Below are 23,746 nucleotides of genomic sequence, written 5' to 3' on the forward strand. Positions count from 1 at the left end.
AACAAGCTCTGCCCTCGCAGTCCGTGAACCTCGTCCGCTAAGCCCGCCCTAGATTCAAATACTGGGAGTTGACGTTCCGCAGCCAATCAGCGCGCTGCAGACGAGCTCTCTGTATAGCCTCCGGCGGCCAATAGCAAGTCGTACCGGTCCCGCCCTTCATGCACAGGCAGTTCCGCTTCCGGGGTTGAGGGCACAGTGGGGAGCGCGGGGGCGTATGGGAACTGTCTTCTAGCAACGCAGGCCCAGTGGGCTTGTCGGTAGCCAGTGATTATGAGATCCACTATGGCCCAGACAGTCTCAGGGTGGGCTGCGAATGCGGTTAGAGAGCAGTTCGCCCTGGCTTGGCTTTTCTCAGCTGTTAAATGGAACAAGCTGCAGTGCCTCCTCTGAACTGTTTGTAAGGGAGAAGCTGAACCCATACGGGGTTGTCCGGGCGGCTCACAACTTGTGGATCAGCGTAGGATTTCGAGAATTCCTCAGAATGCCGGGGGCAGCTTCCGGAGACTCTGTTTCCCAGGGTGCCCTTCGGGTCACCTGGTAGGAAAATCCCACAGTACCCCGTTGGTAGCCTGAGGAAGGACTCCATTTCCTAGAATGCTTTGCGGGTGCTTTGACAGAACTCTCTCAGATTCCCAGATTGCCCCATGACTGACTCGGACTCTGTTTCCCAGAGTGCTTTGCGGGCGGTCTAGCGGTGGCTGCTGCAATCTACCAACTGTCCAGAACTGGAGGCTTCTGCCTCTGCCTGGCCCGGTGAGCGGCGGCGGGATGGACAGCCCTGAGGTGACCTTCACGTTGGCCTACCTGGTCTTCGCAGTGTGCTTCGTGTTCACGCCCAACGAGTTCTACTCTGCCGGACTCACAGTGCAGAATCTGTTGTCAGGCTGGCTGGGCAGCGAGGACGCTGCCTTCGTGCCTTACCACCTTCGTCGCACTTCCGCCACACTACTGTGTCACTCACTGCTGCCTTTGGGTGAGTCTCCTGTGCGGGTCGGTGGTTGGCGCTTGGAGACTCCAAGGGTGAGGAGGCTCCCCGCCAGAACCGGAACAGAAGCCGGTCAAGAGCTGGAACAAGCAAGCGGGACCTCTGCAGCCCTGGCTGTCAGCTGAGCGCTTTAGGGCATCGTACACTCTTCCCAGTTGGGAGGCGGTGGCCCAGGCACTGGCCGGCGAGTGGTGCTCGGGTGGGGCTAAGCCCCAGTCTTTGACATCACTGCGGCTGGAGTGCAGACTCGTTCAGCCTGTTTGCCATGTTGGGCGATTTCTAGGAAAGAGCCTCTTGATTCATTACAACAGGGGTTGGAGGGCTCCGAGGGGGAAGTGGTTGTTAGGAGAGCAGGCAGAGATGAAGACGTTCAAGGTTGGGTATGTCAGTGCATAGACTTCTTTGCCAGGCTAGTTCTATGGCCAAGGCAATGGTATGTGGTGCCCCAAGTGCTAGTGGGACCTCTGAGAGGCCCATCTGTCGGCTGTCTGGAGGAAAGGTTGGGGAAACTGCTGAGATATAGCAGTGATTGACGTCTGGGATCTAGATGAAGGAGACCTTTGGAGGATAAGGGGACAAGGAAAGCTAGGTCTGGGAGAACAAATGTCTGATGGCCTGTCATACTTGCAGCTCTGGGCACCAGAATGGTTGGTGTGAGGATGCAGCATCCTAGGCTCCAGGAGATGGAGGCAGGTGTGGTGATAGAAAACATTCAGGTCTATTTTGAGAAGGACAGTGGAGGAGACTCCATTGGAGAACTGGAGCTGGAGCCCCCATGGTCATGTAGTTGGTTTGGGAACCTAGTACCCTGCAAGGGAGATAAAGAAAGTGGGGCTCTGAGGCAGGACTCCTGACCAAGGGCTGCCCAGTGGGCACTCCCATATCAGAACAAGGAACCCAAAGTTAATAAGCACAAGCCACTCAGGGAGGACATATTGAATGCAGACACACAGTGGGGCTGTCTTCTGTTGCTATATAACCATAACTTGGTATTTGAACATGTAGTGAATTGGCTAAAAATAAACATTTAGTATTATTGTTTTGCAGACTGGAGCCTGCTCAAACGGTACCTTACCATCTACAGATCATTTTGATGTTCAACTTGTTCCCTGTTGGGTCAACAGGACACTAAAACTGGTTTCTTTGTTCTTGCAACATGCCCTATCATTGGGTACTTTCTTACTTTCTTGTACAGTGTCCCAGCTCTGAGATGGGCTATGTTAGATCTGCCTCCTCGGAGGAGGCAAAATTGAGATACCAAGATATAGCCCAAAGAACTGTCTCAAGTAGGCCATTGGTCAGTCTTATGCAAAATCATTCTTTTCTTTTTCTAGGACTTTTTTGTTTGTTTTTTTTTTTTGTGTGTGTAACCATGGCTATCTTGGAATTAGCTCAGTAGATGAGGCTGGCCTCAGATTCACCTGCCTCTTCCTCCGGAGTGCTGGGATTAAAAGCATGAGTCACCTCCAACCAGCAACTTTGATTTTATTTTATTTCTTTCTACTTGGCTATTTCTGGGAAGTTATAGTAGTAAATTGAAAACATTTTCCTCTAATATGTGGTACCATTGTTCTGGCTAAAGGCTGAGGCAGGCTTGCTGTGGAGGTGCAGGAGTAAAAGCAACATGTCCTGGGAGTTAACCATGCCTTAGGTGACCAAGACAAGGCTAAGGGCTGGCAATAAAAAGGAAATAGCTCTTTTCTTCCAGCACAGGGATGGCGTTGTGGCCTTCAGATGGGCACCATGGGAGGAAGAAAGCCCCAGCAGCCAGGTCTTTCCCTGAGATATCTTTTCTTCTGCAGGCTACTACATGGGCATGTGCTTTGCAGCTTCAGAAAAGCAGCTCTACTCCCCTGGTCAGGCCCCAGAAGCCTGGCAGCTCTTCCTACTCCTGGCTGTGACCCTCCCCCTTGTCTCCTGTACCCTGATCTACTATTGGTCCTGGGATAAGTGGACCCGACACCCACTGGCCCAAACTCTGGCCCTATATGCCCTTCCACAGTCTGGTTGGCAGGCGGTTGCCTCATCTATCAACACAGAGTTTCGAAGGATTGACAAGTTTGCTACAGGGGCACCTGGTGCCAGAGTGATTGTGACAGACACATGGGTGATGAAGGTGACCACATACCGTGTGCTTGTGGCTCAGCAACAGGATGTTCACTTGACTGTGACAGAGTCTCGGCAACATGATCTCTCACCAGACTCAAACCTACCTGTTCAGCTTCTTACCATACGTGTGGCCAGCACCAGCCCTGGTACACAGCCCTTTGACATTCGGTGAGTACATGGTAGTTATGAGTCGTGCACCTCTTAGGAGGTGTTAAGTGTAGAGGAGGACTGGGGCCCTCCTAGGGCCCATATGACATTGGCTTGTGTCATCTTCCTTCAAGGTCCCTCTTGCCTTCTGCTGTATCATTGAGCTGTCCCTATACCTTCTTTGGATGGCCTAGGAATGTAGTTTGGTGGCACTTTAGCTCCAGACTCTTCCTATCCTCTCTGCTGGGGATGAGTGCCCAATGATTCTGTGGACTTTGCCTTCATGGCCATCTTTAGTGACTTCACTGAGGTGGCTTGTTTTTCCTGGCCCTGCCTTCTTTTGGTTGTGAATGGCTTTAGGTTGTGGACCCAAAGGCAGATTGTCTCAGTTCATCAAGACATGCCTCTTGCAGGCTGAACTCATCAGAATATGGCGAACTATGTGAGAAGCTCCATGCCCCAATCCGAAGTGCAGCCAATGTGGTCATCCGCCAGAGCCTGGGTGACCTCTTCCTAGAAACATTTGCTTCTCTCGTGGAGGTCAACCCGGCCTATTCAGTTCCCAGCAACCAGGTGGGGACTGGCCCAAGTGGGAGTGGGTGGTGCTCCTCCCGGGACCATCATGTAGGCCTTCCTGTAACTCCTTTTGTTTTAACTACCTCTCTGTAGGAGCTTGAGGCCTGTATAGGCTGCATGCAAACACGGGCCAGTGTGAAGCTGGTGAAGACTTGCCAGGAGCCAGCAGTGGGCGAGTGCCAGCAGTGTTACTGCCGACCCATGTGGTGTCTCACCTGCATGGGCAAGTGGTTTGCCAGCCGCCAGGATCCCCAGCGCCCTGACACGTGGCTAGCTAGTCGTGTGCCCTGCCCCACTTGCCGTGCCCGATTCTGCATCCTGGATGTGTGTTGTGTACGCTGAGCATCACAGTATATTCTTATATATCACTTATAGGGAGCAGCCAAAGCTCCTTGACTTCGGCAAGAGGTTCTAGTTAAAGCACACACTTAATTACAGCCACTCTCTACCTTGAGTCTATGGTCAGTTGAAGAGTTTTAGAAGAAATTTTCATGGAAATGCCCTATCCCTGGACTTTCAGCATCTTCTCTTCCTGTTTACCTCCTGGTGGGGCTGATATGCCACATGGAATGCTCCAAAGCCCCAAGACATTGGAGTTTGGCCCAAGAGCCTTTATTTGGCCTATTTGCCTTAATTCTATTACAGAGCATACCTATACCTCAGTTACAAACCAGACTTACGTCTTTCCCAGGCCCTGTGTTGTTGGGTAGACACTGACAGTTGAGAGGTGATCACCGGTGTGCCACTCTAGTATGAAGTACTCTCCTAGGGTATCCTGGTGGCTGTAGCCAGCCAAGGTACCACTTCCTGGTAGGAAAGCAAGGGTAACAACCTAGGTGAGGACAGAGTACTCGCCAAGTTACTCATGGGGGTTGCATATGCTTTAGAGGGTCCACAATGCTTTTGGTAACTTGTCTTGCTTCTCCAGTCCAGGGGAGGCCAAGATATCATACTCCTAACCCTAGGGAAGGGTTTTAGGGAGCCAAGGACCAGAGAGCCACAGTATTATCCAGAAAGAAACCATCAGGAATGCAGCACAGGGTTAGTCAAGGCCCTTGTGGGGGGCTTGGATCAGGAGAGGATACCTCAGTGGTTAAGGTTTTCATGGATATACTACTCATTTATCTATGGTACAGGTAGGTGGTTGGGGAAGAGGCTGCCCTTACCCACCATCTCTGACACAAATGTTGCTGCTAGAGGGAGGACCTCTCCTTCAAGTTGTGGTCCTGAAGCACCTACATTAGTTCTTGGAAACAGTAGTGACAGACCAAGCTAGCCCCTTACCCAGCCAACATTGCACCTAACGCCGGGGATTTGCTACCAGAGCAAGCTCAGTTCTGCCTGTCCCTAAAGTATGACCAGGAGTCAGCCAGTTTCAAGGGCTGTCTGCCTAGCAGAGGCCAAGTGGTTTGAAGTTATTTTTTAACCACAGAAGAGTTAATTTTATACAGATAAATATAAATGTAGCTAAATGACACAGTATTTAATAAAGTGATCCTTTTCAAGTTGATGTACTTCATTTTGTTTAACCTGGTAGTAAAACCAAACTTTTGTAATATTTTAGATAGTGGCTGTAGGATATTGGGAAAGTCAGATGAGTGTGGTCGCAGATCAGAAAACTGTATTAGAAACCAGTGCCAGTGCTTAGTGTGTTCGGAAGGGCAAGTCCTTAGATGGTTCCACGTAGTTAACCCACCATCCCACCCTCTCGCGCTGTTCTGGGCGAGATCCACTCTTAAGGGAGAATCATGATTGTCCCACACCATCTACGACTAGGATAGGTGGTGTCTGCAGCGGCCCAGCCTTTGTGCTGGTGACTCAAGCACCAGAGACAGGGCAGACGCCCTTGAAGGGAAAAAGGCTAAGTTTGTTGGCTACTAAGGAATGGCGTGTAGGGTTTTAAATTATGGGTTTAAACTAGAGGCGGGCGCTCCCAGGGTATTGTGGCGGCTAGTAGGCGGGGTCGGGCTGGATCTTGGATTGTATATCAGGGTTTCGGCCGTCACCGTGGCCACGCCTCCCTGCTTTGAGTGGCAGTGGCGCGCACTGCCCAATCTCCCGCCAATACCCCTCGGGCCCGCGAAGGGGCAACCAATCAGAGGACCAGCAGCTACAGCGCCAGCCTCCTGGAAAGCCTTGGGGGTTGGGAGAGGTCTCCAGTTCCTTTCCGTCTTAGTCGGGCAAGCCCATTTTTCCCGCCTTTCTAGACGGCTGCATTAGGCTTTGGAGTTTAGCGACTGCCTGCAGTTCTGAGGCTGAGGCCGGAACCGGGTCTGTCAGCCGGGCGCGCAGAGCTGAGGACCGCTCCCCTACAGGTGCTCGCCCGGTGGTTTCGTCGGATCCCGCGCGCGCGCGGGAGTTATTGAGGGGCGGAGCCACTGCGCACTTAAGGGCGGTTGGGCTAGTCAAGCTCAGACCGCGTCTGTGCCGTCGCCGAGAGAGGTTCTTCCGTCTGAGCTGCCCTTCAAACCTCTGCCGCCATGGCCTGCAGACCTAGAAGCCCACCCCGTTATGGGAGTCGCCGCGACGGCGGTGCGAGGTAAGCGAGACATGCGGTCTACAAGTCTTCGGTTTCTGGTCGTCTGTGAGGTAGGGTTCCTGGAGCCATCGGTGCTTTGGGGGCCCCGCCCACTGACCGCAGTCTTGTGTCCTCAGCCCGCGGTCCCCTGCGAGATGGAGTCTCGGACGGAAGCGCAGAGCGGACGGAAGGGACCGGAAGCCTGAGGACTCCGAGGAGGGTGAGCTCCAGACTGCGGACTATCGACCTGAAAGGTGGGCCCCGACTCAGTGGGAACCGGTTGGCCGTTCGGGTCTGGAGGCGAGCCAAGGGGAGGGACCCTCATCCCCTGGCACTCGTTTTTTCCTAAGCTGCTGGAATAGATTAGGTTACTCTGGAGATTCTTTCCAATTTTGCTCAGTATTAGAAGCATCTTACCGGTGACTGATCGATCGGTGGCAGCAAAACTGGTTTTATCCGGAATGGGTCAGCTTTTATGTTTTTCACGAAGAGTGTTAATGTCAAGGACTACCACTTTGAACATCTTGTTAAAATGTTTCGACCTCCCATCCCTCCTCCGATGCCGGAGTGTGTGTGTGTGTGTGTGTGTGTGTGTGTGTGTACGTGTACATTAGGTTTTATTACCTGAGTGAAAGCGAGATACCAACCAAAAGTGAATCCCTAGGTTACTCATAGTTCTAGTTGTTTCTGAGTCCTTTCTGATCAGCTTTTGCCACAGTGTTTAGATTTTATTTTTCCTTTTCTTTTCTTGAGGCATTGTGCTGAAGTCAGTGAGGTCTCTTAGTAACCTGATGGAGGTAGGCCAGCAAGTGAAATAGTAATTCAGAGATACCAGGAGTGTAAGTTGGTGATGTGGACTCCAGAGAAGTTCTCTCTTTGGGGACCTTTTTGTAGTGATGGACAAGGAGGAAGGTGATCTCAGAAGTTTTGACCACACCATTCTTGTGGGGTATGTGGTTTGCTGGATGGCTGACTGGAAGGGGAGAGATGGATAGAGGGCTGCTAAGCCCAGTGAAGAGACATGGTGACTATTCAGTGACTTCTGAATACACAGGCAATGTTGGCTGAGGGTTGAAAAGTCAGCTTGATTCAAACCTTTGATAATCTTTGTTGATTACAGTCATTCCCCATGGGAGCAACAGCGGTAGATTGTACAGATCTATTTTGGGAGGGAATCTTGTTGACCTCGGAGAATATGAAATTACCAGCATATAGACATTAGGGAGTATAGGGCAGGCCAGAGGCCAGACCTAAAGTAGGCAAAAGTGTTTGGATCAGTAATCTCTAGTCACGATCAGGAGTTAGAGGCACAAGAATCAGAAGTTCAAGTTCTTTATTTGCTACATAGTGAGTTTGAGACTAGACCATCTTTTCTCAATGGAAGCAAAACAACATGTGTGCCTGGTGCCTGTGGAGATGAGAAGAGATCATTGGAGCTCCTGAAACTGGATTTATGAGTGTGAGTTTCCATGAAGGCACTAGAAACTGAACCCATGTCTCCTCTATAAGAAAAGCAAATGTTCTTAATTGCTGAGCTAAATCCATCTCCCTAGTCCCAAATGTTAGATTCTTATGTTCTGTAGTCCTTGGTATCTAGACCCCCTAGGTTGCCATACAGCCAGTTCATCGTGCCAATGATAGGAATTCTTCAGTGCATTGCACCCCCCTTTTTTTTTTTTTGAAAAGACTGGGTCCCACTGCTATACGTAATTTACGATATAGGCCACCAGGCTGGCCTTGAACTCACTCAAATCTTCCTGCTTTTGTCTCAAATGCTAGGATCACAGGAACATGGGTTATCATTATCAAAGTTGTAACTGTCAGGCTTGGTGGGGAATGTCTTTAATTCCAGCACTCAGGAGGGTAGACAAAGGGATCTCTGAGTTCAAGGCGAGTTTGGTTTACATAGTAAGATCTTTGTCTCACAAACAGAAGAACTTCAGATCCACAGAACTCATTCTCATCCATTTCACACTGATTGAGGTGCCTCTTATTTAGTGAGTCTTGTGCATCTAAAAGATAAACCTCATCTGTTTTGGATTCTCATTGTGGCTTGGTCACAGTGTGTAACACTGCATTTTTGTTATCTGGAGTCTTTGTTAAAATTTTTATAATTTAATTTTGCAGCTAAATAAGTACATTGAAGCCAGACATAGTTGCTAACACCTAGGAGGTAGCTGAGGCATGAGAGTTTTTAAGACTAGATGGTGAGACTCATCTCCAAACATGAAGCCAAGTTCCATAGTAGGTCCTCTTGATGGTACTGACATATCTAGCACTGATCCATAGTAGGCAGGTAGACTTGTCTAGTGAAGTCCAGATAGGCTTTGAGAGATTATCTAACTGCACTTGTCAAAGCCATGTCATATTCTTTCCTCAAAAAATTGAGACAAAGTACTTATGATTTAAATGCATTTTTTATTTTATTGTAGCTTTACAACTCCTGAAGGCCATAAGCCCCGTTCTAGATGTTCTGACTGGGCAAGTGCAGTCGAAGAAGATGAAATGAGGACCAGAGTTAACAAAGAGATTGCAAGGTACACACTGTAGTGGCTGGGCTTGGCTACTTTGTGGTTCTTCCACCCTATCTGCAGCTGTCAAAACCATGCTTCTGCTAGAGCATGAGGCAGATCATAGCTGGTGCAAAGCAGCCACATATCTCCATACATGGTATTAAGTTAAAAACGGAATCTTGTAATATTTTTGTGGGTTTTGTTTGTTTTGTTTTTGTGTTTTCCAGACAGGGTTTCTCTATAGTCCTGACTGTTATGGAACTCACTCTGTAGGCCAGGCTAGACTCAACTCAGCTGCCTGCCTGTGCTTCCCAAGTGCTAGAGTTAAAGGTGTACGCCACCACTTTCTGTCTTTGGCTTATTTCTGTGTTTTTTAAAGAAACCAAAATTCCAGAATTTTTACTAACTTTGTATTATCTTTTTTTCAATTACTAACTATTCATAGGATGTCAGAATAATGGTTCTCAAAAAAATTTTTTTTAAAGAATGGTATTCTTGCCCATTGGTATTGAGTTTGCTTAGCATGATGAATCCCCGAGTTTATTGATCCCTCTATAACACAAAAAAGGAAAACTCTAGTCCTTAGGCCAGCATCAGCATCTCTTGGAAGCTTGTTAGAAATACACATTTGCAGGCTCCTAAAACCTTTTAAGTGAGTGCTTCCTAGTTAGAGAACCCTGTCTCAGTGGTTATAGGTGAGTAATGTGTGGTAGGGCTTTCTTTTCTCATCTTATATATGCATGTGCACATGAGCAGCTGTACACTGAGAGCAGAGGCTGCCATCAGGTGTCTCCCTCAAATTGCTCTTACTGAACTCAAACCTTACTAATTTGCATATTCTACCTAGCCAGCTTAGCCTAGGGGAATCCCATATATCTTCCTCTCAAGAACTGGAATTAGGAGTGGACTACCAGGATGGAAAGATGGCACAGTGGTTAAGAGCACTGACTACTTACTCTTCCAGAGGTCCTGGAAGAGTTCAATTCCCAGCAACTACATGGTGGCTCATAACCATTTATATCTGATGCCCTTCTGGTATGTCTGAAGACAGCAAAAGTGTACTCACATACGTGAAATAAGTAAATCTTTAAAAAATAAAGTAAATATTTAGGAAAAAAAGAGTGGACTATCACACCCACCCAGGGTTTGTTTTGTTTTTTAAGTGGGTAGTACAGATTCTAATTTCGGTTCTCAAATTTGTATTAAAAAAACTATCCATGAAATTTATCTCCTCAAAATTCTAGAAGCTTTTTAGTTTTTATGGAAGTTCTGAAGGTCATTAAATCCAGCGTTATGCTAGGGTATGCTTAGATATGCTTTCTAACAAGTCCTTGTTTACTTAGTTGACATAAAGAAACCAGTCCACTTTGTCACCCACAGCAGCCTGAGGGTTGCTTTATCTTTTAGGGACTACCACTCAGGTAAAGTTAAATCCTTGGCTCTGCCGGAGAAAAGAATTTTAGTTCAGGCCAGTATGAATCAAAGTTGCAGATTTTTTTTTTTTTAAATAGAGTTTATTCAAGTCATGGGAGAGTTAAGAGGGTAGTAGAGGCAGAGAGAGGGGGGTAGAGAAAAGGCAGGCCATGAGCATGTGGAGGGAGGGGGGAAAGGGAAGAGGAGGGAGGGGGGAGAGCAAAGTTGGAGATTACTAAAAGACATTTCTAACAGATCTTAAGCACTGGGACTATTAGAGAGATGTTGGGAAGAGAACAAAAAACTCCAGAGCTTGGGTGTAGGCTTTCCCATTTGCTGTTTTTATGGAAGTCAAATATAGTATTTTGGTGTCCTGGAATGATTTTCTTTTTCCTTTTTAAGATTTATTTATTATATATAAGTACACTGTAACTGTCTTCAGACACACCAGAAGAGGGCATCAGATATAAATGGTTATGAACCACCAGGTGGTTGCTGGGATTTGAACTCAGGACCTCTGGGAGAGCAGTCAGTGCTCTTAACCACTGAGCCATCTCTCCAGCCCAGGAATGATTTTTAAAGGGTTGAAAAAAATTAGGTTAGTTCTTGAGGTATGCCTGACAGAATTTCAATTAGTAGTGTAAAACTAAATGGAGAGATGTTTCAGTGTATGGAGTGCTTGCCTCATATGAATGATGCCTGCAGTTGGAATCTCTAGCCTTCATAAAAGGTGGGTGGACATGGTAGCTTGCCTGTAATATCAGAACACTTGGGAAGCAGAAATGGAATTCCCAGTGGCAAGCTAGCTAGGTTAACCAAACCAAGGCCAGCAAGTTGCCTCTGTATGGAAAGGCACTTGCTGCCTAATGAACTGAATTGAATTTCTGGGAATGAGTTCCTACCAGTTGTCCTTGTGAGAACACACAAGGCCCACACAAACACAAATAAAAACGTAATAGACTAGCTGAACTGTAAACTCTGGGTTTATACAGAGACCTCAGCAAAATAGAAAGTGCCTTTGAAAGACAGCTGGTAGACTCTGGCTTAGTCTTGCTTATAAGATTCCCAGAAAATGTCTAGGTGTAGTTGCATACACCTTTAATCTCCTCGTTGGGAAAGCAGATGGATCTTAAGTTCAAGGCCCGCTTGGTCTACATAGTAACTTCCAGGGTTATACCTAGAATTTCTGTCCCAAAAAAGGAAAGATCACAGGAAAATCTGTGAAGAGTAAGAATTCGCTGGAGGAGTAAGAACATACTGAAAATTGTAGCACATAAACTTTAATTTTTTTTTTTTTAAGATTTATTTTATGTAAGTACACTGTACACTGTCATTGTCTTCAGACACACCAGAAGAGGGCATCAGATCTCATTGCAGATGGTTGTGAGTCACCACGTGGTTGCTGGGAATTGAACTCAGGATCGCTGGAAGAGCAGTCAGGGCTCTTAACCAGCTAAGCCATTTCTCCAGCTCCATAAGCCTTACTTAATCTTAATTTGTTGTGGGGTAGGGTAGTTTTTCTGGTCAAGGGACAAGGTTTAACCTTGAGTTCCTGATCTTTCTGCATCCACTTCCTGAGTGATGGGATTTAAGTCATGTCACCATGCCCTATTTATATGTGGAGTTAGGAAATCACAATCAAGGATTTTTTACACATGCTAAGCAAGCAAACGGTAGACTTAAAGAAATAGTGCTGGCTCAGTGAGATATTTCAGTGGGTGAAATTTATTTCTGAGCCCAATGACCTGAGTTTGACCCTCTAGAACTCTTGTCCTCTGAGCTCTGCACATGCATGGCAAGGATGTACATACAGCCTGTAACACCCACATGATAGCTGTTGGTAACTCAGACCTCTTGTATATGAATGCTTTGCCTGTGTGTTTTTTTTTTTGTGCCTCATGTATGCCTGGTGTCTATAGAAGCCAGAGGAGGGCATCAGATCTGTTTTTCTGGAATTAGCCATTATGTGGGTGCTGAGAATGGAACCTGGGTCCTCTGGGAAAAATGTCAGGTGATCTTAACTGCTGAGCCATACATTGTTTCCAGCCCCCCCGCCCCCAAATGTTTTTTAAGAGAAAAGTAGTACGTTTCCTGTTCTAACCCAAATCCCTGAAGTTTTTAGTCAGGGGCTAATATAATGTGCCCAGGCTTACCTCACACTCAACATTCTCCCGTTGCCAAATCATGCTGTTCAGAATAAAGGCTTCATTTTTGTTTTAGAAACACTATTCTGTTTGTTTCATGTGTTGTATACTTTTAAAACAGCAGTATTCTGTTCTCAGGTACAAAAGAAAACTACTCATAAATGACTTTGGAAGAGAGAGAAAATCATCATCAGGAAGGTACATGCTGAAACATTTCTAATTTGGTAATGATAATTTTGAGGGGATGATTGGCCCAGCATTTATAGGTAGTTTGTTCTTCATTATTGTATGCTCAAATTCCTATAGTACAGAGTCTGGATTTTGTTGTTTTTTTTTATGTAGCCTTGGCTGTCCTTGAATTCAGATCCACCTACCTCTGCCTTCTGTGTGCTATAATTAAGTAGAGGTGTGTGCTACCGCCTCTTTGCCCAGATTCTGGATTTTAGTAGAGTTCCTATTTAAAATGTAGAGGGTGGACTGTTTCTGGTTTGTTTGTTTGTTTTTCTTGGCTCCTAGTGCTCTTAAATTCAAAGATAGTTTAATCTTCATTCTTTTCAGTTCTGATTCGAAGGAGTCTATGTCTTCAGTGCCTGCTGATGTGGAGACGGATGAAAGTGTCTTGATGAGAAGACAGAAGCAGATCAACTATGGGAAGAACACTATTGCCTATGACCGATACATCAAAGAGGTCCCCAGGTAGTGTCACATAGGCCTGTCCTAATCCTGTCTACAACATTGTACCTGTTAAGGTGTTGCTTTTATTAAATGTACCTGCTAGGAAGTATTTGTTACTAACTCATAAGAATTTACATGCAAACCAAGAATAGATTGGCATCTGAAAGGCTGTGGATGTGAGGGTTAACAAGTAATTGTTTTTACAACTTTGAATGTCAGATAGCATTTCATCCTCAGAACTTACAAGGTATGTAGTTTTATAAAGTATGTAGTTATTAAAATATGCAACAGAAAAATAAAAGTCAAGTTAAAGAATTAACTATCCAACTGGAGAGCTGGGCGTGGTGTTTTGATGATTGTGTGTATGAAGCTGGCCACAGCTGCACACACCTTTATTCTAGCACTCAGGAGGCAGAGGCAGGCAAAACTATGAGTTCAAGGACAGCTAAGACTTCACAGAGAAACCCTGTCTGGAAAACCCAAGACAGAGAGCGTGCGTGCGATTATATTTGGATTTTCCTCTGCTTGTATGTACAGTATACCGTGTGTGTGCCTGGTACCTCTGGAAGCCAGATGAGGTGTCAGATCCCCTGGAACTATAGTTACAGATGGTTTTGAGACACACTGTCGATACTGAGATTTTCTAAGTGGAGAAAAAAAATCATCATTGCTTTCTTTATTGTGGACAGCACATTCTGTGTTTATTCTTTCTCTCTTCCCCTCTCCTTCCACCTTCTTCTCTTCTTTCTCTTTTCCAAGACAGGCTTCTCTGCACAGCCTTGGCTGTCTTAGAACTCACTTAGTAGACCAAGCTGGCCTCAAACTCAAGAGATCCACTTTCCTCTGCCTCCAGAGTGCTAGGGTTAAAGTTATGTGCCGGCTTTATTGTTCCCTTGAACAGATATATAATATGGCTATGTGTCTTTTAAGCAGAACTGGAATTAAAGCATTTTCTAAGATGTGGGCTTAAAGAAATAGTAAAATTTTAAGAAAGGGTTGAGTTTGAGACTAGCCTGATCTACATAGCAAATGCTAAGCTTACATATGGAGACCCTGACTGAAAAACTGAAAATAAATAAAAATAAAAGAAAATAATGTTATTTGTTAAATGTTGATCTCAAAGTGTGCTAAAGTAATCTTATGTTCTACAGACACCTGCGACAACCTGGAATCCATCCCAGGACACCCAACAAATTTAAGAAGTATAGCCGGCGATCATGGGACCAACAGATTAAACTTTGGAAGGTGGCTTTGCATTTTTGGGATCCTCCTGCTGAAGAAGGATGTGATTTGCAAGAAATGTATGTTTATCTCTTGTCATAGTGACGGATTATCCTGGACATTGTTGAGAACAGACACTAGCCTCCAGGCTTGATTTACTGCAGTTGTAGATGCCAGGAACACATTTACCTCCTGTTCTGGATTTAGTCTTTGAGAGTTAGAAAACAGTTCAGTCTAGGACAATTGTGTGTGCGTTCTAGAGGACAACTTTGGGTGTCAGTCCTTTATACCTGTTTGAGGCAGGTTCTCATGTTCATTGTGTTACTGTGTGGGTCAGGTAGCCTATGAGCTTTTTTTTGACGTGTATTCTGGGATTCCAAAACTAGAAGCTTTATGCCTATTTCCCATTGAGCAGTCTCCCAGCCCTATTTGAGTGGTTTTGGTTTAGATTTTGGAGATGGGGTTTCTTGGTCCTGACATCCCTGGAACTGGAGTTGTGGACCAGGTGGTCCTTGAATGCAGAGGTCTTTCTGCCCTCTGATTACTGGGATTAAAGGTGTGTACCACTATCTCCTGTCCTCTATTCTATTCTTGTTTATGCTTTTTTTTTTTTAAAATATGGGTGCTTTACATGTATGCCTGCACAACAGAAGGCATTGGATCTCAATAGATGGGTATAAGCCACCATTCAGTTTTTGGGACTTGAACTCAGAACCTCTGAAAAAGCAGTTAGTGCTACTAGACACTAAGTCATTTCTTCAGGGCCCATAGACCCCATTTGATTCATGCTAGGCAAACACTTCAGTCTGAACCACATCCCTAGCTGTATTTTTGGTGGTTTGATCAGGGTCTTAACTCTGTAGCACAGGCTCACCTTGAAGTTCTGACTTAAAGGGTATTAGGCCCTATCATTCCCCTCTTGCTTTTCAAGAATGTTTACAGGTTCAGAAATTAGTTTCAGGACAGCCAGAGCTATATAGATAAACAAAAAAGGGTGCTGGAGACATGGCTCAGTGGTTATGAGCACTGGCTGCTCGTCCAGAGAACCTGGGCTTAATTCCCCACATGACAGCTCACACCTGGCTAACTCCAGTTCTGGGGGTCTGTCACTCACACAGACATGCAGCAAAACACAACTGCACATGAAGTAAACAGACAGACAGAGCTGGAAAGGATATTTGTGGGGTGTAAATAACAATCAGCACAGATTCTCAGACTAGAACTCCAAGCTGCGTGACCTTACACTTAGGGCTGCTGTCAGCTTTCTGTGTTGGGTTGATTGATTGGTCAGGAATGAAATTTGGCAAATGTGAAATGATCCTGGGAAACAACACTGTTGTGGGTGGTGTTTGACTTTAGCAAACTTTCTGATTGTAACATGTGACTGACAGGCTTGTTATGTTTCATTTCTCAGACAACCTGTAGATCTTGGGGAAATGGAGACAGAATTCACAGAAAGCAGCTCTGAATCCCAGACAAGTTCACAGGATAACTTTGTGAGTACTTTGCATGTCTCTCAGCTTGGGTGTTTTCAGTCACTTGGGAGTACATGCCACTTTACATGCCTGAGGCTAGAACTGGAGCTTGTATAATGTGCATGAAAAAAAGACTTTTTCCATCAAGAAGTACCAAATTGGTCACAATTTGGGTTCTGAATAGTGGACTTCAATGTGCAATGTGCGCTTCTGGATCCTAGTGTAGGGATCACCTGAGTGCTTGAGAATTGGTTAGGATTTTTGTTTGTTTTTGCTTTTTCAAGACAGCGTTTCTCTGTAACAGCAATGCCTATCCTGGAACTCACTCTGTAGACCAGGCTAGCTTTAAACTTACAGATCTGCCTGCCTTTGATTCACAAGTGCTGGGATTAAAGGTATGCACCACTACTGCCTGGCTTAAATAATTGGGTTTTTTGTTTTTTTATTTGGGAGTTGGGACAGAATCTCTTTATAGTCCTGACTGTTCTGGAACCTGGTTATAAACCAGGTTGGCTTTGAGCTCACTGAGGTCTTCCAGCCACTGCCTCCTTCATGCTGGGGTTTGCCTGGCCTAGGAAGTAGTTTTTAAAGTTAGGTGTGGTGGTGCATGCTTATAACCTCAGCACTCAGTGATGTGGAGATAGGAAATTCAGAGATTCAAGGTTAGCTTAGACTACACAAGATCTGATTCCAAAACTATGGGTTATGACTGGGGATTGGGGAGTATTTCAGTACCAGCATTCGGATTGAAGGCATTCAAAGCAGAGGCATGCTGATTTATACAGTTCCAAGACAGCATCTCCAACTTCTAGGCCAGCATAGTGTGTGGCAAAATCCGGGCCTGCTAGGTTGTTAGAGCTACATTATAAGGGATTCCTTATCCCCAGTAAGTGGTTTGACCTATACAGGATGGTCATTTCACTGGCTGAGTAGTTAATGTTTAGATCTGTCCATATTTATACAATTTTACCTAAAAAGATAACCTTTATATTTGTGAATAAAACCTTCCACTATTTATATGTATAATATCTAGGTTCTGAAGTGGCAAAAGACTTCAAACACAAGCAGTTATAAGCTGTTCTTATGCCATATTTGATTATGGCAATGAATCAAGGTTCATTGCCTTATTCTGGCTTCCATCTGTGTCACTCCAGGTGTATTTAGGTTTATTGGTCTTTTTCATAGCAAAGAATGTGGTGTGACAAGCCGGGAGTAACGTGAATGTCACTATAGAAATGTCAAGGCGAATATAGTCTTTTTGGCTTTGTCTTGCTTCTGGGCGAGTTCACTTGTGCTCAGGGTAACTAAGGAAGCCTGTGTGATGGACTGATGCAGGTATGACTACTTCTGTTTCCTAGGATGTATATGCTGGCACACCCACCAAAGTCAGACATGTGGACTGCCAAGTGGAGGATGAGTTTGATTTGGAAGCTTGTTTAACTGAACCTTTGAAAGACTTCTCTGCAATGAGTTAACTACCACCTGGTGGTTACTCTGGGAAATACTTGGCTCTGCCTGGCCACCTGGAAGGCATGAGTTGCTGTGCATTTGTATTTGTTTTCTCTGTTAAGAGTTTATTTTCTCATGATAAATTGTTTTTCTTGCCTTATTTTTATGTACGGTGAATGTGTTACGCATGTTTTAAATTGTAAATGAAGCTAAATCCAGTGAAGACTTAACCCTATTATCTTTCTACCCTAAGTTAGACAATAGAATACTTGTGGTTTTCTACAAGAACTTGAGACTTCAGATACCATTTTTCATATGGGTTGGCAGTGGATTTTAACCATGTGCTTATGGGACCAATTTAGAATCAGCTGCCTTTTAGGTAACTGATAAAGAATTCTCAGTCAGGCAGCTGCAGTGACTTATTTTCTGGTCTTTTTATCAATGTGAATGTAGTTTTCCCTCATACGGAGCTCTGAACAAAGATGTTAAGCTATTATATTAATGGTCTTTATGTGAGTTATATAGTCTTAATTTGGAACTTGAAATAGCATTAGTGTGAGGTAAGTACATGCTCTGTGAGAGTTGAGTTAGAAGAGGGGGATTTAGAAAGAACTTTTTTTTTTAGTGTTCAGTTAATTTACCATGTAATATTGCTGTAAATGATAATGTGTACAGATACTCTGTTCATGTATTCAATTGTAAACTTGTCAATATTTGCATTTCTATTGCTTTTGTATGGAATGATAATTGCAAAAATAAAGATGCTTTAACTCATTTGTAACATTGCCCTATACTGTGTGGAGGGGTCAGGGCAAGTTTTTTTTTTTTTTTTAATTTATTTTATGCATGTGAGTACACTGCCTCTGTCTTCAGACACACCAGAAGAGGACACCGGATCCCATTACAGATGGTTGTGAGCCACCATGTGGTTGCTGGGAATTGAACTCAGGACCTGGAAGAGCAGCCAATTCTCTTAACCCCTGAGCCATCTCTCTAGCCCCAAGCTTTTCTTTTGTACCTGAAGCACTTGTATGGCATATGGGAAAGGTATCTCTCTTTGGTGAGAAAACCATGCCCAGGTCTGGTGGGTAGTAGCCAAGTACAGACACTACTGACTTGTGAAGTTCCCATCCATCCGATCTGTAAGGGGACCTTGATGATTATAGTGCTCTGACATGGGACCTTGTTACATGTCAGTGTAGAGCTTCACCATTATGTGCCTAAGCACAAAGGGAAGGTGTCCTTTGCAGGTTCTATGTCAGCCACAGTAGTGGCCCAAAGACTTACATAGGTTCGAGACCATCAGGTTGAGATGAGCTGAGTAGGGTCAGGTAGGTAGTCTAGAGATTCCTGGTAGGTGGCATTTGAGTTATGCCTTGGAAGGCAGCAAGTACAAAGGCCCTGAGGTAGAGGTATAGATAGATAAGTTGACTATGAGCCTAAATGTAGAGGCTTGGAGGACCTAAAGCAATGAAAGCTGGAGGAAAGGTGGAAAATTGTCCTTGTGCTGGATATTGCTGTCTGGGTGGGGTAGGCGGGGGCAGTACCTCTTGGCCTCTGTTCTGAATAGTGCAGCTACTGGTACGTTAAAAGAAGGCCTGCGGAATCCAGAGTGGAATCTGAGTAACTTCCTCTCCTGATGGCAAACAGTGCTAAAAATGCATTCCAGAATACAGATTTTTTGTTAAAGATAAGTATTAAGTTTTAGAAAGCTAAACCATAGTGTTGATCTTACAAACCTGTTCCCCAGGAGAAGCCCCCAAAAGATACTTCAAGAACACATACATGTATACATGGTTTAAAAAAATGTGTTTTGATAGTTTGACAGAAATATAACAGGCTAGAGTGATGGGAATGGGCAGTGAAGTGAAATCAGCCTTATAGGCTTGGGGATCTTCCAAACAGGAAGCAGGCCCAAGAATCCAGAGGCACACAGGTTATTCTCCAGTAGACAAGAGGGTGTGCCCAGCAACCTAGAGGGAGGAGCCTAGAGTCTGGCCCTTGGAAGAACTGAGCCCTGCTTAGGACTGCTTTCATGACGTGCACTGATGGGATTTCAAGATTGTAGAGTTGCTGTGGACTGGGAGCATGTCTCTTCTAGTATGCAGGCTGTGAACTGTGAAGGCAGGCAGGCTTGTCACTAGGTCTTTAGCTTGCAAAGGAACACTGCTACTACATTCCCACCCAATGACCAGCCAGCCCTAGCAGTATGGCACCTGCCTTGCTCTGGGTAGGATGGGCAGCCAGGGAAGCCTGGAGTCCAGGGAGGACTCAAGTTTAGCACTGCCTGAAGGAAACTAACAGACTTGCTATGTGTTCTAGAAATGTCCCCCTATACCCACACCTTTTTTTTTTTTTTTTTTTTTTTTTTTTAAGACAGGTTCTGCCTAGATAGCTCTGGCTGGCTTAATAGTCTAGATAGACCAGGCTAACCTCAAACTCACACCAATCCACCTTAAGGGGCATGGCTTCTTTACACTTGGCTCTAAATTTTTGAATGTTTTTACAGAACAAGAAAGGCTTTAGGCCCTGCCTCTCAATGCTGGTACTATAATCTAGTATTTTCTATATGAATTCCTATTTTAATTACTAGTAAGCTAGGGACTGAGTCATGTGTACACTCTGTAAACATGTGCTATTGTGTGCATGTGGAGGTCAGAAAGACTTTCAGAGGTTGATTTCTCTGCTTTCATTTTGCATTCCTGAGACTGAACTCAGGTCATCAGGCCTGAGCAGCAAGTACCTTTACCCGCTGAGCCATATCGCTGCCCCTAGTTGCCTTGACTGTTCGACACAGAGCCAAGAGTGTCAGAACTAAATTAAGTTGGTACCAGCATGATTAATTCTTCACAATCCCAGGCTGATTGCTATCTCTTCTCCCTATGCGTCTCAGGGTAGATGGGTCAGCTTATCAGGGTTGTCATCCCACAGCCTCTGGCTGGTGCTCTTTGTTGTGAAGCTGTTCTTGTTTCTGGCTGCTGTCAGGATCCTGTCTTTTTAGCAGTTCTGCTGCTGAATTGCTAACTTGTCTCTTTGGTAGGATGCTGTCATCTGAGACTCAAAGGCAAGTAATCAACTCAGCCTGAACCTAAGTTTCTGAGCTCTGGGCAATGCTTCTGGTAAGCTCATGGGGTCCTGGGTCCTCCCTGCCATTGGCAGGACATATTGTCATTAGCATGGACATGTCATTAGCAGGACAAATGACATCCCTTGTTGGTTGGCATATGAGCTTGTCTAGTTTGAGTCTACATTGGTACACTCTGTATACCTCAATATATTTAAGAATGTTGAGGGTTTTTTTTCCTTGTCATTTTAAACTTTTTGCTTCATTATGCATACTGCATATATGGATACCACATGATTACAGCACGCTCAGGACCAGAAGAGGGCATCGGGTCCCCTGGAACTGGATTTAAAAATGGCTGTGAGCTGCCTGCCATGTGAGTACTGAGAACTAAACGTGGATCTTCTGCAAGAGCAGCCACTGCTCTTAACCACTGAGCCACCTTTCCAGCCCCCACTGTTTGGTTTTTAATTTTCAGACTTGAGACATAAGCCACTTCATAAAAGCCATACTTTGGGGGCTAGAGAAATGGCTCAGCAGTTAAGAGCACTGACCATCTGTAATGAGATCTAATGCCCTCTTCTGGTGTGACAGCTATAGCGTACTCATATACATAAATAAATCTTGTAAACAAAGCCATACATCAAAGATGTGTAAGAAAGCTGGGGATGGGGTTTCATGTCTAATCCCAGAACTTGGGAGGTGTAGGGTCAGGATCAGGAGGTCTAGGTAAGTCTTAGATTCATTAAATCCGGTCTCAGTAAAACAACAAAGATGCCTTGATATTTTCAGAAAACAATAAAACCCTCAAAGTAGGAGGGTGTACAGGAAGCAAAACTTCAAAGATGGGTCCTAAGGATTTGATGGCTGAGGGTCCCACATAGGCTGACTGCTCGGCCGTTAGTTTCTGTGGCCTGTCATACACGGAAGCTTTTTGTAAGATCTTTCTTTCCCTTTCTAATCCTGTGTGTGTCCTTATGGCTGGATAGCTTGTCTTCAGAACTACATTTGTAAATTAAGCACAATAACATAATCTCCCCCTCCTGGGAGGTTCCAAGGATTAAATGGGAAAGTGAATGCCATGGGGTGATAATGCCCAGAAGGGTAACACGGGTACCTCTGAGACGCCATATCCTGAACCAGAGCACTGAGTTGTGGAGTAGTGTGAGCAGCACCCTCTGTCTCCTTTGATGTGCTTTGTCTTTGCCAGCACTCACTGTCCAATCTGAGGTAATGTGCTAACCAACCACAGGAAATAGGCTTCCATTATATAAGTGGTTGCTCATGTGCTACTGACATCTATCTGCAGGTTCTTAAAAAGGGCTAGAGTTCAATTCCCAGTACCCATGTGGCACCTCACAACTGTTTATAACTGTTACATTAGGGTTCTCTAGAGGAACAGAATATCGAATTTATTAGAATGGCGTACAGGCTGTGGTCCAAAAGTGGCTGTCTGTCAATGAGAGGTCCAAGAATCTGGTACACTGTTCAGTTCTTAGGCTAGCTGTCTCAGCTAGTCTTCAGTATGCACCAGAATCCCAAAGTAGTAGTCTCTCAATACCAAGCAGGCAAAAGAGAACAGGCTTCCTTCTTCTGTGTCCTTTCTACAGGCTGCAAGATCTAACCCAGATTAATGGTAGATCTTTCCATTTCCAACAATTTGGATTAAATGATGTAACTAAGAATAATCCCTCACAGGTGCACCAGTTGCTTGGGTTTTAGTTAATTCCATACCATCAAGAATAGCCATCACGAGAGGACTGAGGTGAGAGGTCATGGCAACATAGAGGTTCCCAAGGATCAGCTGGACCTAGGTGATATTAATTGGTGTTAAATAGCTATGAACACTAAGAATTTTAAGGTCTAGCATCTTGTATGAAGGGCAGTTTGTATCTTTGTCTATTTGAAGTAATCTTGTTGTGTAGAGGGTTTGTGGATTGAGAGTTGAACATATAAACTTGTATGAAAAGCTAAAAAAAAAAAAAAAAGAATAGCCATCACAACTGTAGTCCAATAAAGTACAGAAGTCTTTGAAAAGCAACAAAACAAAACAAAAAGCCAGGTTTATCTTGGCTCAACAGTTTCAAGACAGGACAGCGATGGTGGCTGGTTCAGCTCGGTCCTTGTCAGTTGGAGCTTGCACAGCTTGTTCTCATCTCTGCAGATCTTGAAGCAGATACTAGGCCAGAATCTGAGTTGTGTCCTTTAGATATTGCCTATGTCTGCCAGCTGGGCCACATATTTCAAAGGTTCCATAGCCTCCCAAAATAGCACCAGCTGGGGATCACTTGCTAAACAATCCTGTAGGGACTTTTTTGGTTTTTATTTTTAAAGATTCGTACTGTGTTTGGGGAAAGGGGTCTGCAATGTACTCAAGGAACTTGAAAGTACTGAATTACTCAAGTGACCCCTTAAATCCAATAACCAGTATCCTAAAAAAAAAAAAAAAAAAAAAAAAAAAATTCAAAGGTCCTGGAGAATTGGTTCAACAGTCAAGAGTACTTACTGCTCTTGCAGATGCCCTAGGTAAGATTCTCAGTCCTCAAATGGTGGCTCACAACCATCTGTAACTACAGTCCAGGGTGTAAGACCCTCTTCTGTTCTCTGCAGGTCTGTGGTACATACATGCAGGCAAAACACTCATATATGTATATATATATACATATATATATATATATATATATATATACAGTAATACTTTTAAAAATTAAAAATATCAAACAGGAAAAAAACCAGTCCTAAAGAGAAGTGTCGCAGAGGAGAGGAGGCAGAGGCTAAAGTAATAGTGACACAAGCCAGGACCCGTGGGATTGCAACTCTGGGACAACTCCATCTCACAACTCCTGGCCTCAAAGCCACAGGAGAATAGGTTTCTAGAAGTTTTTCATTTTATTTTATGAGATTGGGTTTTGTTCTGTAGCTAGGCTGGCCTTGAATTTACAGTCCTTTTGCTTCAGCCTCCGGAGTGTAGAGAGCCCAAGCACATTTGGTAACTGTTTCTGTTGAGCCATGTCTGCTTGTAGCATTTTTTTTTTAATGGCAAAGCCACAGAAAAATAAAGTTACTGTCATGTAGACTATTTAGCATCTCTGGATAGAAGTCTGCATGGGGTCTTTGCATATTATCCCAGACATATCTGACTGGTACAGGGGGTATTTACATGTTAATCCAGACATATCTGACTAGTGCAGGTGACAGCCATTATGTGGAGGGTAGCACTGGCCAGCTGGTTTAGCATAGAGACGTCATGCATTTGGGGTACCTGTCAGCTCACTATGTCCCCTCTGGTCTGACCAGCCTCAGATGGGAGGCAGGGGTAATGTCCAACAGCCCGAGGCCTTTTTTTTAGACCTCCCTCCTCATCCTAAGTACCATGGCATCCAGACCCTGTGCTTAAGTGTGTTTTGGGATATGCTAGAGTCTCTAGCAGTGATTTGGGTGTATTAAGGTGTCTAGT

General features: G+C 44.7%; 2 protein-coding genes across 2 annotated transcripts; both read left to right on the top strand.

Moving 5' to 3' along the window:
• The first annotated feature begins 342 nt into the window (after positions 1-342).
• On the top strand, positions 343-4,185 carry TMEM129 (transmembrane protein 129, E3 ubiquitin ligase). The gene is made up of 4 exons (XM_080923412.1): positions 343-973; positions 2,788-3,262; positions 3,655-3,814; positions 3,911-4,185. The coding sequence occupies exons 1-4, from the start codon at positions 769-771 to the stop codon at positions 4,157-4,159; spliced, it is 1,089 nt and encodes a 362-aa protein (XP_080779538.1). The 5' UTR covers positions 343-768; the 3' UTR covers positions 4,160-4,185.
• A 2,032-nt stretch (positions 4,186-6,217) lies between these two features.
• SLBP (stem-loop histone mRNA binding protein) lies at positions 6,218-17,885 on the top strand. The gene is made up of 8 exons (XM_080921112.1): positions 6,218-6,356; positions 6,473-6,589; positions 8,768-8,872; positions 12,544-12,603; positions 12,964-13,101; positions 14,232-14,381; positions 15,716-15,797; positions 17,135-17,885. Exons 1-8 carry the CDS (start codon positions 6,298-6,300, stop codon positions 17,249-17,251), a joined length of 828 nt encoding a protein of 275 aa, XP_080777238.1. The 5' UTR covers positions 6,218-6,297; the 3' UTR covers positions 17,252-17,885.
• The last annotated feature ends 5,861 nt before the right edge of the window (positions 17,886-23,746 follow it).

The sequence above is a fragment of the Micromys minutus genome, assembly GCF_963924665.1.
Source record: "Micromys minutus genome assembly, chromosome: 1".
Classification (NCBI taxonomy): Eukaryota; Metazoa; Chordata; class Mammalia; order Rodentia; family Muridae; genus Micromys; species Micromys minutus.